This window comes from Lissotriton vulgaris, chromosome 2_1 (genome assembly GCF_964263255.1).
Source record: "Lissotriton vulgaris chromosome 2_1, aLisVul1.2, whole genome shotgun sequence".
NCBI lineage: Eukaryota > Metazoa > Chordata > Amphibia > Caudata > Salamandridae > Lissotriton > Lissotriton vulgaris.
Window position 1 is genome coordinate 578,698,461 of NC_141687.1, and position 16,501 is coordinate 578,714,961.

General features: G+C 45.4%; 1 protein-coding gene across 4 annotated transcripts in view; it reads right to left on the minus strand.

Moving 5' to 3' along the window:
* MYRF (myelin regulatory factor) overlaps window positions 1-16,501 on the minus strand; it is a 464,514-nt gene that overhangs the window by 26,159 nt on the left and 421,854 nt on the right. For all 4 annotated transcript variants that reach the window (XM_086955588.1, XM_086955587.1, XM_086955590.1 and 1 more), the window contains 5 exons: window positions 12,462-12,758; window positions 11,159-11,246; window positions 9,946-10,020; window positions 8,218-8,317; window positions 5,231-5,305 (listed from right to left, as the gene is read on the minus strand). In XM_086955588.1, coding sequence (XP_086811714.1) covers window positions 5,231-5,305; window positions 8,218-8,317; window positions 9,946-10,020; window positions 11,159-11,246; window positions 12,462-12,758 — 635 coding nt within the window. The remainder of the gene's footprint in view (window positions 1-5,230; window positions 5,306-8,217; window positions 8,318-9,945; window positions 10,021-11,158; window positions 11,247-12,461; window positions 12,759-16,501) is intronic.

Sequence of the window (16,501 nt, forward strand, 5' to 3'; positions counted from 1 at the left end):
CTAGGGGCTCGGTTGCCCCTGAGTCAGGCCCAGGGCCCAGGGCCCAGCGGCGTAGTTTTTTTGTGGTAGTTGCTGTAGCTGAGATTTCAGTGATGAGATAGCTATGGAAAAATGCCTTAATTTGCAATTGGTTTCGAAAAGAAAACCTGAAAGGTTAGACGAAAGTGTCGATAGCCTTTTCCAGGAGCTCTGGTGATGCAAATACGAAGCGGACGTAACAAAAAAACAATCTAATCTGGGATCAGTGGCTACACGCAATGCTAGCCTAAGGGGAGTCACCAAATACCTAGTGACTAGAAAGACTTCTTCGCAGAAAAACAACTTGTGAATATCCAGCCCAGCACTAGATGGCAGGAGAATGCAGAGCATGTGACAGCAACTTTTGCTATGAATAGATGTTTCAGATGCAGAATTGTATTGAAGATATTTGATAAACAAGCATTTATAATGCAATGGTCTCGCCTTTGCAAAAGTTAGAGCTATTGGCATTGTAAATGTCAACATTTGTATTTATGTGTTGGTTTTGAAAACAGATAAATAAATGGTATTGTCATTTACAATGCCAATAGCTTAATCTCTCGCAAATGCCACAAGCAAACACACAGACCCACACACGCACAGAGCCCCCATACACACAGACCCACACACACACACACACAGAGCCACACAGACACACACACACAGAGCCACACACAGACACACACACACACACACAGACCCACACACACACACAGACCCACACACACAGACACACACACACACACAGACACACACACACACACACAGACCCACACACACACACAGACCCACACACATACACCCATACACACAGACACACACACACACACAGACCCACACACACACACACAGACCCACACACACACACACACACTGAAAATGCAATAGGTCTCGCCTTTGATTAAGTTAAAGCCATTTGCTTTGCTAATGGTATTGTATAGCAAAGCAAATGGCTTTGCAAATGGCTTTAACTTAATGTACACTGCACCATGGTGTGGCGCTCATTTTGTTCTAATTTTTATGGCACACAGACCAGTCTGGCCTATTGATTTTGTTCAGGGAACATGAAAGGTTTTTTTACAGGCCTTACCTGAGGAAGGAGGGTTGTAAAAAGGTGATATCACCCACCCAGAAGTAATGCCATGTATGCAATTAAGGCCAAACTCCCAGCTAGGGGTGTAGGATTCAAAGGCGGTGGAGAGAGGCAGAAACCCTCCACCTCTCACAGGCCAGAAATCCATTTAAAGCTCGGAGACCATCAAGACTTATCAGTGCTGCTGGGGACCATTAACTCTTTCAATGCTTCGTACAGATCAGGTCATGGCCCCCGTCTTGTGTGGGTGGAGCTGGAAGAGGCCTTTAAAAACACTGCATATTCGCTCTGCCCGCAACGGCGTGGATGTGCTTTTCAGCACAATTCACGTCTGGATCTCGGGTATTGATTGGAAGGGAAATCTGTCACTCCCTCGTCCCCTGTCATTCAATCAGGCAGGCCCAGTTTGTCATTTCAACAACTGGTGTGCTCTGCTTTGCGAGGGGTGTTTGAAGTTAACACCCCAAGCCAAGGCCTGCGTGTCTGGGAGGGGGCACTTGAGCAGAACAACAATGCCCCTTTCTTTCTCAGAGGGCAAACTTAGCCTTTTCTAAAAGGAGAAACCCAATCTTTAGCACTGAAAGGGATAATCAATACCAAGGCACTTCAGGAGCGTGTGTGGTGGGGGTGGGGGAGGGGGCGTGTGTGGTGGAGGTACAGAATGTAGAGTTTATGAAGGAAATGGGGGGGGGTATTACACTCGGTTTAAAATATCCTGATTACTAAAAGCTAAACACAGAAACAGGTGAAGGGGGAAGCAGGCCCGAGGTGGGATGTTGACTCTCAGGCGCCATTTATAAACTCCTCAGTGCCACTAAAACTACGGGCATTCTCCGTTCTCTCAAAATGTCTGCTCTGCTGAGTCTCAAACAAATGGGCTTTGTTGTGTTTTTATTTTAAATGTATATTTCTGTCCACAAAGACCCTCTTCTGTAGAGCGTCTTAAGATGAAATTGCTATATGTCTTTTTAATTTTTTTTGCTGCCTTGTACCAGGGAAGAACTCGATAAATTGTAAATTATAAGAAAACATGGCCAAAGTGAGCAACACTGCAAGGCCCCTGGCCTTACAACCACTTCACGGCCAACAACCTGCAGCTGCAGATCAGGCTAAGCGTGCTGCAGGGCCTGGACGGTGAGAGAGGGGGGCCTGGAGGATGGGGGAGATGGCTGGAGGGTGGGGGAGAGGGCTGCACGGGGCGCTGCAGGGCCTGGACAGTGAGAGATGGGGGGGCTGGAGGGTGGGGGGAGAGGGCTGGAGGGTGAGTGGTGGGAAGGGGCTGAAGGGTGAGGGGAGGGCTGCACGGGTCACTGCAAGGCCTGGACAGTAAGAGAGGAGGGGGGCCTGGAGGGTGGGGGGAGAGGGCTGGAGGGTGAGGGGGGGAAGGGCTGGAGGGTGAGGGGGGAAGGGGCTGGAGGGTGGAGGGAGAGGGCTGCACGGTGCGCTGCAGGGCCTGGACGGTGAGTGGGAAAGGCTGGAGGGTGAGAGGGGGTGAGAGGGTGAGGGGGGGAAGGGGTGGAGGGTGAGTGAGGGTGGGGGAGGGAAGGGCCTGGAGGGTGAGTGGGGAGGGGCTGGAGGTTGGGGGGAGAGGGCTGCACGGGGCGTTGCAGTCCCTGGACGGTGAGGGTGGGGGGAGGGAGATGGCTGGAAAAGGGTGAGGGAGAGTGCTACGGGGACGGCAGTGAGCAAGGGGCAGATCTCCAGGGGCTGGACGGTGAGTGAGGGAGGGGACAGCACAGGGAGGGAGGGAGAGGGCTGGAGGGTGAGTGAGCGAGAGGACTCTGGAAGATGGACTTGGTGAGGGAGAGGGCTGGAGGGGAGGTGGTGAGGGACAGGACTGTGGGGGTGGACAGGGTGAGGGAGAAGGCTGCGGGCGGCAGTGAGGAGGGGGAGATCTGCAGGGGCTGGATGGTGAGCGAGGGTTGGTGGAGAGTGAAAGAGCCGTCGGGCGTAGACAGGGAATGGAGGGCGGTATGCAGGGACCGGACGGTGGGTGTGTGTGTGCCGGGAGCATGGACAGTAAATGAGGGCAGACCCCAGGGACGGGGAGTGCAGCCGGCATGTGAGCGGAGGGCTGGTGTGCACAGCTGTGAGGGACACAAGAGGTGTCTACAGACCAGGCGTTGATTCGAGGTCCTACAGCCATTGGGCCCCTGCCGCCAGTGTTCATAACCCGCGAGCAGAGGGAGGGGCCGGGGCAGGTGAGAGGGCACGTAAGGGCACGGGTCCAGAATCCTGTCTGAGGAGCTTGGCTGCCCCGGCCCCTGTCTGAATGCGGAACCGAGCGCTGGCTCTGTCTCAGCGATCAGAAGAGGAAGTGCGGCCGTGTGGAGAGGAGGCCACAGAAGATAGGTGGCATGGACGCGTGTGAGCCACTTAAAGGTCGCCGAGCCCCGCTGTGAGGTGTGTCTAGGCGTGGTAGCGGAGCTCAACCTGTGCCCTCACCCTCGCACCTGGTTAAAGGAGCGCAGCTCGGCCCTCGTGTTTCCTCAGTCGCAGCCAGGAGCGGGTGTTGTATTTGAATATCATCGATTTCTATATCTTGTGTCTTGTGCGCACACTTATAGACTTTTAGAGGGAAAGCGCTGCCTTTAATATTTTAGCCCCGTCCCTTTCAGACTGGGCGCCCGGACTTCCTGCTGGCATAAAAGGCTTCCTTGTCTTCTTTATGGGGTCATCTGGACCCATATAGAAGATAAGAAATCTTTTACTTCAGCAGTAAGTCGAGGATACCCAATCTGAAAAGGACGGGGCTGAAAGAGAAAGAAGAACGTCAATAGGACCTCTTCTCCAATGGCTGGCCACTGTTTAGGAGGCCAGCCAATGGAGAAGAGGGGCGGGGCTTAACCTTGCTAGTAATATTCTCTCTATCTCATTAAATCTCGCCAGCGAGACTGCGCAAGTGCAGCCATTGCAGGCTGAGACCAAAAAAGAGCTTAGCTCTGTCAGGATTTCCCTTTAATTTGACGCGTAACAGAGAATCTGAGAAGCTTGTGACCCTGCATCCAACTTGATGATGAGAAATAGTTCAAGCATGCCAATCTATGGTAGATCCAAGGCTAGAAGCAGAGCATCTTTATATTCAGGGATCCCTGTGGAGGGGAGGCTCGTGGCAAGATCTCTCGATTATTCTACATTCGATATTGCATAGAGCTGGCCAAGTTGGCATTTTACTAAACACTGATGTATGGGGTTTTTCCTCCACAGTTTTTGCAACCTACTCAAATGGCTTTTGTCATTTTTTTCAATATGCAATAGAATCTGTTTGCGCTACTAGTTCCTGCATAACAGTTGCTGTGTGGGATTTGGTGTATTTTGAAACAAACTGTTTGTTTGGCTTATTGAATCTCACTATTTTTGATAAATGCATACGTGAAAAAGAGGACACTGTTACGCATTATTCTGCCTAGAGGCCTATAACCATGAAAACCTATTTTATTCTGGCAATAATAAGAAGGACAAGCAGGGGAGAAGCTTAGATCACATACTTTTAAGAAGCTTGGTACATGACTCGCATCTCAGCAAAAGGTGCTTATGTCAGAGGTAGGATATTCAAAGATTGAAACATCATGCTGATGAGACGTCAACGCTTGGATAACTTGTCCTGCTGTAGAACCTTTATTGCATTACGAATTGAGAGGCAGGCTTTACACAGATGAGAACAGTCCATTATGGCAAGAGAATTAAGACAGTTGGAGGCACAGTTCTGAATCCAGAGTCCTAGAAATACTTTCGTTACAAGCCGCTCGTTGCACCATGTAAGCAAGTAAAATAAAATGAGATTACGCCACCCTCTCCAGCAAAATAGTTTTTGAGATAAATATTGGGGTCAAAGATCACAGCACAGGATTCCAAATATATTGGCAACATAGCCACAAATATTACAGGCAGCTTAGAAGAGAAATATTTCTATACTTTAAAGACTTACACAGTACCCATGAGCACTAGTTCTGTGCAACAACCAATCAAATGTGTGCCTGTAAGGGCACAGTGTGCCTTGGCAGCAAAAATGAGATCACACAGCAATAAGAGGTTATTTGTGTTTGATTGCAAAAACTTCTACAGAGGAAGGGGCAGCTCATAAGAGAGCTGGAAGTAACCTCCGGTTTAGATACTTACGGGCAGGGTGACCCGGAAATGATAAGTGAACTCCCTGAAAGATTCCACAACCACAGGCCAGAGATGGGTAGTGCCCTATAAGGAAATAAAAAATATGAGGGGAGGAGGTATGAAGGCATAATATCCAGGCATTATACCACATCCTAATATAAAATAAACTTTGCCATTTGCCACTCAGATAGACACAGGTGCACCTTGTCTTCCTTGTCGCCAACACCCCTCCCACCGACCACTGCTGGACAGACAAAGGAGTCCAGGTTAAGTTTCAGCACGAGTGCGCTTATTTACAAGTAAGTCCAACAAGATAGGGCAATATGCACAGACAACCCTTCGCTATGCTTCCTTTATAAACGTTTGTCCGGTCTGTCTACACTTTTAAACTTCAACATTCACTCTACATTAAAATCCAACTTCACTCTTCCACTCCGGAACACACACCACATTTTAAATTTCTTGCTCCGCATTCAAACATCATACAGACAGAAGAAACGCCACACCCATCTTCTCACAGACACTACTTTCTTACACCCTACTAGCCTAGGAAGATGGTGCTGTTCTTGAGAACCTTACATTTCTCATACTTTATGGACTTCCCCACCGATGCTTACTAGCTACGTTTCATGAGGGTGACTTTCAGACAGGCCTGTTTTTTTAGCCGATAGACTTATAGATCCATGCCTATAACCAGAAAAGTAACACTACAAGTCCCAGCATGCTTAGTGCTGTTGGATGAAGAAATGGGACTGACTGAAAGTGACTCACATGAAATGGAGCATTGTATGAAAATAAAGAAACCATAAAAAAGAAATAACATAATAACGAGGACAAAAATAAGGAAATATCAACATAAAGAATTTAGTCTCTGGGTAATATTGAAGGGAAAATAAACAACACCGAAGGAAAGTCAATCCTAGACACTGTAGAGGTTGTGGCAGAAATAGGTGCAGAGGCTATTTTAGAGGGAGGGATAGGTATATTGGTAGGTGCAGGTTAAAATGCAAAGGTAGTTATAGAGGCATGGTTAGGTAGTTAGGTAGGAAGTGGTAAGTATGGGAGTAGGTATAGAGGAGGATCCACAGGAAACATTCATTCAAATATTAGTGTTAGCATTGGAAACACATTTTCATTATCATTATCACATTCTTTAGTAATAGTTTATTATGGGTTCTTTAATTAATATAAAACAAAAAAATCATCATTAAGAATTCTTCATTGTTGTATTTCCTAATTAATTGTATTCTTCATTTTCCAATGTAGCCATACTGCCCTCACAAATTTCATTTGCAACTAACTCCTCCCATCTTTCCTCCGTTAAAGATACCGCAATACTCGCAGCCCACTTTGACTGCACAACCCTCAATTGTAACTACTAAGGCAGACAGACAGTGCTTCTCTCAGAGATGGCCCTGGCTTCTTGTACCTTCGGCCTACAGAATCCATTGAGGATGCATTGCTGCTCCACAGATTCCCCTCTCTTACATGTAGGTATTGCCTTCTCAGCTCTCTCTCTCGCCTCTACAGATTGTTTTGCTTCCAGAGATCCATTTGTATTTTGTTTACTGTTTCTTCCTTTATGTAGATAGTGCGTGTACCCCCTTGAAGATAGCGACACCATCACAGACCCCTTTTTTCTGATTTTAGTTCTACTACTGTAGTGGTAGCTCAGCTCCCCCAGTTGCCCTTTATTTCACCCTGCTCGCCTTTGCAGGTACTCCTGCCTGCCAGGCTCTCATGCTTCTAACACTCCCTTCATCTGTTTTGTTTCTAACCCCCTCTATAGGCGCCCTGTCTTGCTGCCGATGGCTTCCGTTCGTGCATGAAAGATCTAGCCGAATGGATGGCCAACAATTGCTTGAAGCTGAACGGCAGCAAGACAGAGGTGCTGGTGGTGGGGAGAGCCCAGTCTGCCTGGTCGCCGGCATGGTGGCCTTCCTGCCTTGGACCTACCCCAACCCCGTGCCTAGAGGCGCGCAATTTGGGGGTGTGGTTTGACGTAGGGCTCACATTTGGCCCCCAGATTAATCGGGTGGTGGGAGTCTGTTTCGGGATTCTGAAGAAGCTGAGAAAGGTCCTGGACTTACTCCCGCTTGAAGCACGTCAAACCCTGGTTCATGCCCTGGTGACAGCTAGGTCGGACTATGGGAACCTGCTGTACCTGGGGGCTCCAGAAAAAAGCATGGCCCGCCTGCAAGTGCTGCAGAATGCGGCAGCGCGTCTGATTCTCAGACTGCCTAAAAGGGCGCCTTCTAAGGCGGCCCTCCAGCAGCTACACTGGCTCCCTGTGAGGAGAAGAGTGGAGTATAAAGCCCTCTGCACCTGTCATCGCATCTTGAATGGCAGGGCACCCGCCCCTCTGACGAATTTGATCAAAGCTTACATACCAACACGTGCGCTTAGATCTACAGGGGGCGGCCTACTGAGGATTCCAAGAATTAAGAAGGCACGCATGGGAGGCAGGTCTTTTAGATACTTGGCGGCAACCAACTGGAACAAACTGCCAACGGACCTGCGTTTGGAACTAGAGGAGGCTAGATTCCGTGCAAAACTAAAAACTTATCTCTATACTAAATAATGGCCCGCGTAGTTTCCTGTGTTCCCTGTCATCTGCCTATTCCCACTTTTAGCGCGTGGACACGCCGGTGTGCGTAAGCGCAGCGCTTTACAAATGTCCCAATAAATAAATAAATATAGACAGTCCTACCTTCACAGAAGACATTACTGCTATTCCTGTACTGACAGTGCTCTTCTGACAAGCACGGCTTGTTCATTGCTGCTCCTGAATCGAAAGTGATGTATGACAAGGAATAACACATATCTTATACACGCAACTCGCCTCTGCCATTCAGTGTGCTACTCTCACAAACCCCTCTTGCCCCCTACCTCTCTTTCTCATGCTAAACAGTTCCCGTTCTTACAATCACCTCCTTACTTTTTATGCATCCTTGCCCCATACTGTGTCATGCTCTTACAGACCGCTTGCCCCTTACCGGGTTGTCTGTGTGAATGATGGTGCTTGCACTTGCTGACTCCATGCAGGGATCCCCGAAGTAGAAGTTACAAAGATAAACAGACACCTCCGATGAAGAGCTGTGGAGAGAGAAACAGAGAATCATACACACATTATGTCCTAAGGTGACACAGGCAGGACAGAACAGACAGTGGCAAAATAGCTGGGTCTGATCAAAGTTTCCCAGGCCTCCACCACCTACCTGTGATCCATCCCAAATCATGTACTTTATGGACTGGCATTGCACTTACTGCTGCTCTGGGGTGATCCCTCTTCAACAAAAAACTTTAGACGATTATGTTTTTCTTTCTTATTTATGTTTCGCTATTTATTAGATGATTTACCATTCATGGTCACAAATGTTGAATTACAGTCTTGTGTTTAACATATCATAACATACCCTCATGCATTTTGAGCTTATAGCTCTTCTTCTTCGGGGGATGTGAATCCAAAAGGATTTGTGTGGATACAATATGGTACTGATAGCTTCTCCGTGTAAATCATAGGTCTACTCAATACCATGAATGAAATCCAAATAATCTACTAAGTGTGTTTATACGATGGATTTTATGTAGACATATACACAAACACAGGAACAATATTAAGTGCATCAGAGAATGCCTTTCCATCTGTATAAGATAAAGGATTCAAAGGTTCAAGCAAGGCAAAATTAGATATATGTCAATCTATATGTTGGAACCAAAGTGTGCTTGTTCAACAAATAGTTCTGTTTGCGAAAACAAGCGGCAGACCTGAAAAGACTGAACAAGCAAGCACATTTCACGGACTAAAGTACACAATGATATTACATGTAGGGATGGTTGTAATTACAGATAGGTGAGTATTAAAGGTATGCCGCTTTTTCAGGCTTATACCACATTTTTTACAGTTTTTTTTTAATATTCAACTTTTCATTAGCTCCATTGTGGTATGAACATGGGCAAGAAATCATCTGCTGTTCACTCATGGTAGTGCGACTAATTATAATGTATATGCAGGGGATTTCAGTATCACTGTATGTTTTATTCCGCAGAGGATATTTGGCATTTAAACCCATTGAAGAAGAGCACTAAGCTAAATATGTATTGAGGTAGCACTCATGAAGTGTGTCATGATGTGTTAAACTGAACAGCTGAAACAACAGGGGGTGGTGATGGACAGAGTTTCTGAATTAAGCAGAATACTCTCACCCAGTCAAGAGATCAGGGCTTAATCCAACACCGTTTTTTAGCTCACTGCACCATCCCAGCTCAGAACCTGGCTATATGCAAATTAGTCTGTCCCTGGCCCAGTGCATCATGGGAACAGGGCAAACCAAACTACCAAGCCAATTCTTTTACTGGGAAGGAAACAAGCTTCCGGGTATTTGTGAGCACGAACTGGAAATCATCTAGAAAATTAAGAAATATAACTTAGAAACAACAACATAAACATCCAATATTTTTTATTTACAAAAAATCACACCAAAAGCACCAGTAAATGCGGTTCCAGGCCATATGACACCCTAGTTTGGGGTGAAGTACAGAATGGCTGTAGTTATGCACATCTATGACCAGTGATGTGTGGTTTAAGAACCCATGTGAAGTGTAAAACAACTGAATAGTTTCCGCCTGTGCTTTGGACAGCGAAGAATGGTTTCCTTGAAGAATTGTCTATGTAATTGTAGCCTTCCTCTGTGGTCTGCTTAAGGCCCTGACTTCACACTTACTTTAGCTCCAGTGTCAGTGTTGTATTCAGTGGGGTAAACTTGCTAATGGGGATCCTGTAGGTGACATTTCGAGACCTGTAGAGAATGAGGAGATAACAAGCATGATTACTGGGTGATCAATGCTGAGAATACGCCAAATCAGAACATAACAGTCAGATTTAGTGCGTAGTCCCACAGCACATGCATGGCAAAAGCAGAAACTGAGAACCAAATCATCCAAATCAACAAAGTAACACCTGTAACACTGACGTGTTCTTGAGAGTAAATAATTAATGGAACAAAAGGCGCAACATATTTCAAGTATTTGGTCACTACTGAGAAAAAGCTACCAAAAACCACCAAAGAATCACCTGTAATCCGGATAGTCTACTATCATGGGGAACATGTACAATTCTAAAGAGAAGCTGCAAATAGACAGCTTAAGAGTGCAGCAATAAAACTCAATATGAAGAAACTGAAATCCAAACTTAATGTCAGAATGCAACTCATGAGCCCCCCCAAAAAAACATATGACAAGTAAACAGATGCTGAATCTGATAATCAAACCTGATCAAGAATACAATTATTAACTGTAAACGTTGATTTACCAGCAAAGAAACAACGAATGCACTGACCAATGAGTATTACTGCAGGGAAATCACTACGAGACAAAAAATTATAATCACCAGAAAGCAATACACCAGGAAATTACCCATCAAATCTACTATGATTAAACAATCTTTGAGCCCAATTTCCACATTCAGTGCAAGCTACGAGCCCCAAAAGCGAAACTCAATAAAAGGAAAATCAACACCTGACCTCAACAGTCAAACCTGCATTTAGAGAACATGTAAGTGCAAACACCAAATTTGTCATTTGTTCATAAATGAAACCCAAACAAGTAATGAGTGCAACCGTTCCCAGTACAGCAGTTCCTATCCATAAAACTCAGTGTAGAAAGACAATAGATGTGCTTAATAAACCTACAACAAGTATCCACTACATGTTCCAATCCATCAAACTAAAAGAAAGATGAGTAAACTTGAACTAAGCAAACTCTCAGTGAGGAAATAGATTCTGAGCTCAAAAATCAAACGAATAGTTAAACAGCAACCACTGGCTTCATCAACAGAACTCAAATCAAGAAAAGAACCACTGAGACTCACAGTAATCTAGTGAAAAGCAAGCAAACAATCCATGGTCCTAGCAATATCCCTCAGTGTGCAAAACTCACCTGCATCTGTCAGTGCTGGCACAGTATTTGTCTGTGATGGGAATGTTTTTCTCCAAGACACGGATGGAACTGAGAGAAGAATCTGTCTCTGTAAAACAATGATCCACAACTATGAGGATATCAGAAAAAAGGAACATAACCGAAAGAACAGAACTCAAAGAACTAAACCAAAGACTGAGAAATCTTCAGAAGAATCAACCACTATTCGGTTTTGCCGAAGGTAGATCTTGCTCTGTCCTACGTGAGACATATTATTAACTTATAGTAGATTTACAGCCCACCCATTGCTTACCATTGGTTGGCCTCATTGTCACTCTCACTTGCTTGCTTCTTATTCGATGGCTTATGTGGGCTTTAGTTCCTCCTAGTGATTTTGGCCATCCCAAGGAGCATGGATGCATTACTGTGTCCTTCTACTGCTGATTTTCTTTTTAGTTAAGCACTCTAAAATAGTGCATGTGTTTCTCATTTCTCCCCTTTCCACAACGCTCAGTTTTGCTTTCTTCTTTCTTGCCCCTGGCCAACCGTCACCTGGTGCAGCATTGGTCTAACCTTACAGTTATCCTCCACCGGTACTGTTTTACTTTAAATCTGAAGTGCACCCCTATGATGCTTTGGCCCGCTCCCTTGTTGCTTGCGCTCTCTCGAATGTATTGCTTCCCTCCACTGCTTCCACATCCCACTGTTTAACAAAAACACACCTTCACATGTTATTTTCTTTTTAGTTACCGATCCAAAAATAACGCAGGAGGGTCATTTTACAGGTGCGTTTATTCGCCGGGTGAACAAACCTAAAAAATGATGCATGTGGTACATCATCAGGGATGCTGTGCAGCATAGCTAATAAACACCAGTAAAGCCAATAGTGTTATCAAAGCACCTAGGAATGTAACAGTTGCCACGGTTGTGAAGGAATATCTCTCTCCTGATTGCCGCATACATCTGCTTCTGCTATTTCTTCTCCATTCTGCTTCGAAGCATCATTTCTATTTCATTGCCTAGAATACAACTCTACCAGTGTCACACAATTCTAACTTTGAACACAGTGACAGGAATGGAAACACACAGAATTTGCTGCATCTTAACCCTCTGCATAGAAGCCCATGCACAGCTACCTCCCAGTTAGCATCTCTAGGTTTGTCAGACCCGGACCAAAAAATTTACCTAATTTATAACTATTTACGTGCTGTACACACTGGTATTCACTAGCAAGTGAAACCCAAATGTCAGGCATGGCCTAGATTTGCTATTAGAATACTTAAATTCTAAATTTCAATTCCTTTGATGTTGGGATGTTACTCACCATTATGGTCTGTGATTGTGGTCTGTGGCTGTTCTGGGGTGGACTGGTCAATACTGCGCCGTGCTCGTGGCTCTAGTCCTGGGAGGCTGTTTGGGGAGTGCGAGAAATTAGGGGTGTGCTTTGTCTTTCCTTGCATGTTGGTGTATGGAGGCTGGGGACTGGCACGGAGGCCTCCAAAGACCAGCCCACCATTAAGGTTCTTTAAAGAATTTGGCTGGGGCTGCTTCTCCATGGGCCTAGATTTAGGTTTCATGCGGTTTCTGATGACTGGCGGAGGAATGGATGGCTTGCTGAGCCCTGGAAAGAAAATATTAAGACAAAATGAATGAAGGCATTTCCATGCAACCCTCCACCATAGACATTTCCAAGAGATCACTGGGCAAAAATCTACAGACTCACATACCCAACTCCACATAGAACACCTGCAGTCCCTCCCACTCTGACCTTCTGAAACCACATCTGTGGACAGAGGGTTAGTTGCAATTTAATCCAGGGCTCCTCAACTGAATCCGAGAGAGAGTATAGAAAGGCTATCAGCCTGTGGACCTAGAGTCATAACACAACACGTGTATTTGTAAAGCGCACCTTCACCCAGAAAGGTATCTTAGCACTGATGTTTATTGTTTCCCAACTCCATGGTAATCATTTTATCGACCTGAGAAGGATGAAAGGCTGAGTGTACCCGCAGTGATCTGAACCTGTGACCATGAGGTCAAACACAGGCTCCTAGGGTGGATGCATTAGTCCACTAAGCCACCAGACCCAGCAAGTCACGTCTACCACAATTATATAGACCTACTTGAACCCTTGTTTACTCAGAAATCTCAGGAGCACCGTGCTACAAAGATGTAGATACACGTCCACAGTTAATTTGAACTCCAGACACATTTTTACTTGCAGCTCATAAACGCATTTCCATACAGACCTCTCCAACACACTTCTACCCAGAGCTTCCAAATACTCTCCCAATCATAGCTCTCAGACACACACCTTCACCCACATTTTATAGACCCTCCTCCTCTCATATCCCTCACAGGGCACGCTTCCAGCCATAGCCCCCAAAGGGACTTCTAGTGACAAAAAATAAACACACTTCTGCCCAGAGCTCCCAGATGCATCTTATTCAGAGATCCCATTCACACATTCCACAAGGCTTAATAGAGAAGATCTCGCCTAAATCCTACAAATGGTCTCCAGTGCAGAGAACACAGTCACACTTTTGCCTAAAATTGCTAGACACACACGTCCCCAAAGCGCACAGTCATATCTGCACACAGAGCTCTCAGACACACTTTAAAATGCCGCGTTCTGGAGATAATTCATCCCAAGGACTATGGGCACAGGTCCACCCACAGTCACTGCAGGAACCGAAGCTCTTTTTTTCCTGTCTGGTGTTGGTAGTTTTGGAGAAAAGCATTTTCCTAAACGACAAGTACCTAAAGCAAGAAACATGCATACAGTAAATGGGACAAAATGTCTCTGGGTGGCGCTCTGATACAATGCTGGGAGGTGCGACCACTAAATAAACAGAAAAAATACAACTAGTAGAGCAAATGTTTACTTACATTTACTTGAGGTTATGAGATGACCTTCACAAGGAACTGAGTGCAGTAGTGTGTGAACTACAATGCATGATGCATGAGAACAAAGTTCTTATTTGTTCCCATGGAGCATCATACGCGGTAGTTCACACGCTGTAGGCCACAGTAATTGCCACAATGGATGGCGCCTTCCATGACAGGTATTCGATGTCACCTGTGTGCTTGGGCTCAAAGATTGGCTCCAACACCTATGCCAGAATGCTTATTGCCCTTTGTGCCCACTACAAAATGTGTTACTTTATACTTCGTGGGCTGAACTGTAATACACGACCTGGAGTACTTATTTGAGCCACAAGATTGCTAAAGGCAGCCTATTCGACAGATAAGCTAGTCCTGTTTGTCGCGGTGTCATAACTTGCAATCGGGAATTACGAGCCACGTACGTTGGCCTAACAGGGTATCTATCACTGGCAGCGTGAGCATGACGACGAGCATTGAAACCCACCTGTGTACAAATTTCGAAGGGAAGTCTCCCTAAAATCCCCTTTGCGGGCGTGAAGGCATAAAGTCAGGGCATTTCCTGTTTCTCTTTCCGAAAATAGGTTTATGGTGGTGTAACCCCATCTTCCACAAGTGCCTTAAACACATTGTTCTAATTTATTTTCCACTTGTGCTCTTTACAGATATTGACGTTTAGGTCTTGCCACTAAATATGTTTATTTGTCTGCATATTGATTAGCTTTGAGGATTGTTTTTTCCTTGTGCAACGGGCCCAGTGCTGCGGTGTCTGGGTTTTCTGGAACAGCAGTTCATTCTGAAATGGGTTCAGTTACATTTGAAGTACATTGAGGTTAGCTCGGGAGTTCAAATGCAGGACGATGTGCCTGCGGCTGGCACCTTTAAGGATTTGATTGCCGTCATCACTTTTCCCAATTATAACACAATTATTTATTAACACAATTCTTTTTTAGTCACATCTCTCCCAGGATCAATTTCCCTTGCACCATCATTGCTTCTCTGTATGCGCCCCATCCTCTGAAGGAGGCATCGGCAGGCCACGTTATCTGAGGCAGTCATTCATCGATCCTCCCCTATGGTTGGTGACATGGGGTGACCATTAGAGAGATTTACAATTCTGTGTGAGACTGAGGCTGGTCTTTCTTCACAGCTCTTTCACTGTAAACTAAAATATGGGGTTGTCATTTGCATCTTGTCCGATGCCACTAGTATTACCCAAGGAGTCTCAAAGGCTGAAAAGACCATCAGAGAAGCCATATGAATTTAGGAAGACATAATATTGACTGAACATGCTGTTGGGACAGGAATGTCCCCTGCAAGATATAGTCATGTTTCCCTATCATGAATACAGGACTGTGAGTATCTGGTATCCCAGAGATTTATTTGGCCCTAGACTCATGCTAATATAATACATAGAGGCCTATACTATCCTTGACGTGACTGAGGTTCTAGACCTGTTCTGTAGCCTGGAGGTTCATGGCAATCATGCTTTCATTTTCCTGACAGAGGACTACCATCCTGCTAAATCTTTAGTATGTATTTTATGTTATTATTTTTATTATTATGAAAATCGATGGTGCAGCACACCATGTTTTGTGAATTCATAGTCATGACCAGACCTTTTTACTGTGTCACTGGGGTGGAGGCCACACTCATGTGTTTCAGCGCTCTAATCCTCATCCTTGTGCTAACATTATAAATAAATGTTGTGCATGTTTATGTTTGTGGCTTGTGTATTAAATGCAATATGTACACAAGTGTGCCCACATAATGGAGGCCTCTGGGTTCCATTCTGGAAGCCTCTAACCTGCTTGTGTGCACAAGATGGAGATGAGATTGTTTTCCAAGGCAGTGAAGTGTTTTGCTGACATTCCTGAAGCTGGAGGGAGGAGACCTAGACAATGAAGAGCGGACAGAGGAGACATGACAAATTTTGAAAGTCACTAAAACTCTTTTGCTGGGAGGAGCTGCTGATTAGTCTTACTGTTCTGTAGCAATGCTATTTGGAAGATGGTGGGGGTGAAGGGTGGGACTTAAGGCCCATTTCAGTGTGGAAATGATATTTGTAGTTGAGCCAGCCTTTTGTATTTCCCCTGATCACCATACAGTGTGGCTGCAGGAGGTGTTGGAGTAACAGTTAGAGTCTGGTACTGACGGTCTAGCCAGGGGAACAGAGACTGCAATGACCAATAGTATGGGCACAGTCTCTCCAGAAGTGAGGTGCCAAAAGCGATTCATGGACTGGCCTCTAATCTTGCCGCGGATGTGAATCAGGTCCAAGGTGTTTGTTGCACTCCCATTGGCTCTTTGGGGTTGTTATATTACCTAACATGACTTCTCATTAAAATTTAATGACATGGCAGTGTGAGAGAGGAAGATCCAGCAATCATTGTGTGATAGTATTGGCTTAGAGTATTGCTCCGGCAACAGTATGATTGGCAGAAGTATTGGTGAACAGAGCTTGCTGATAAGGGTTTGCCC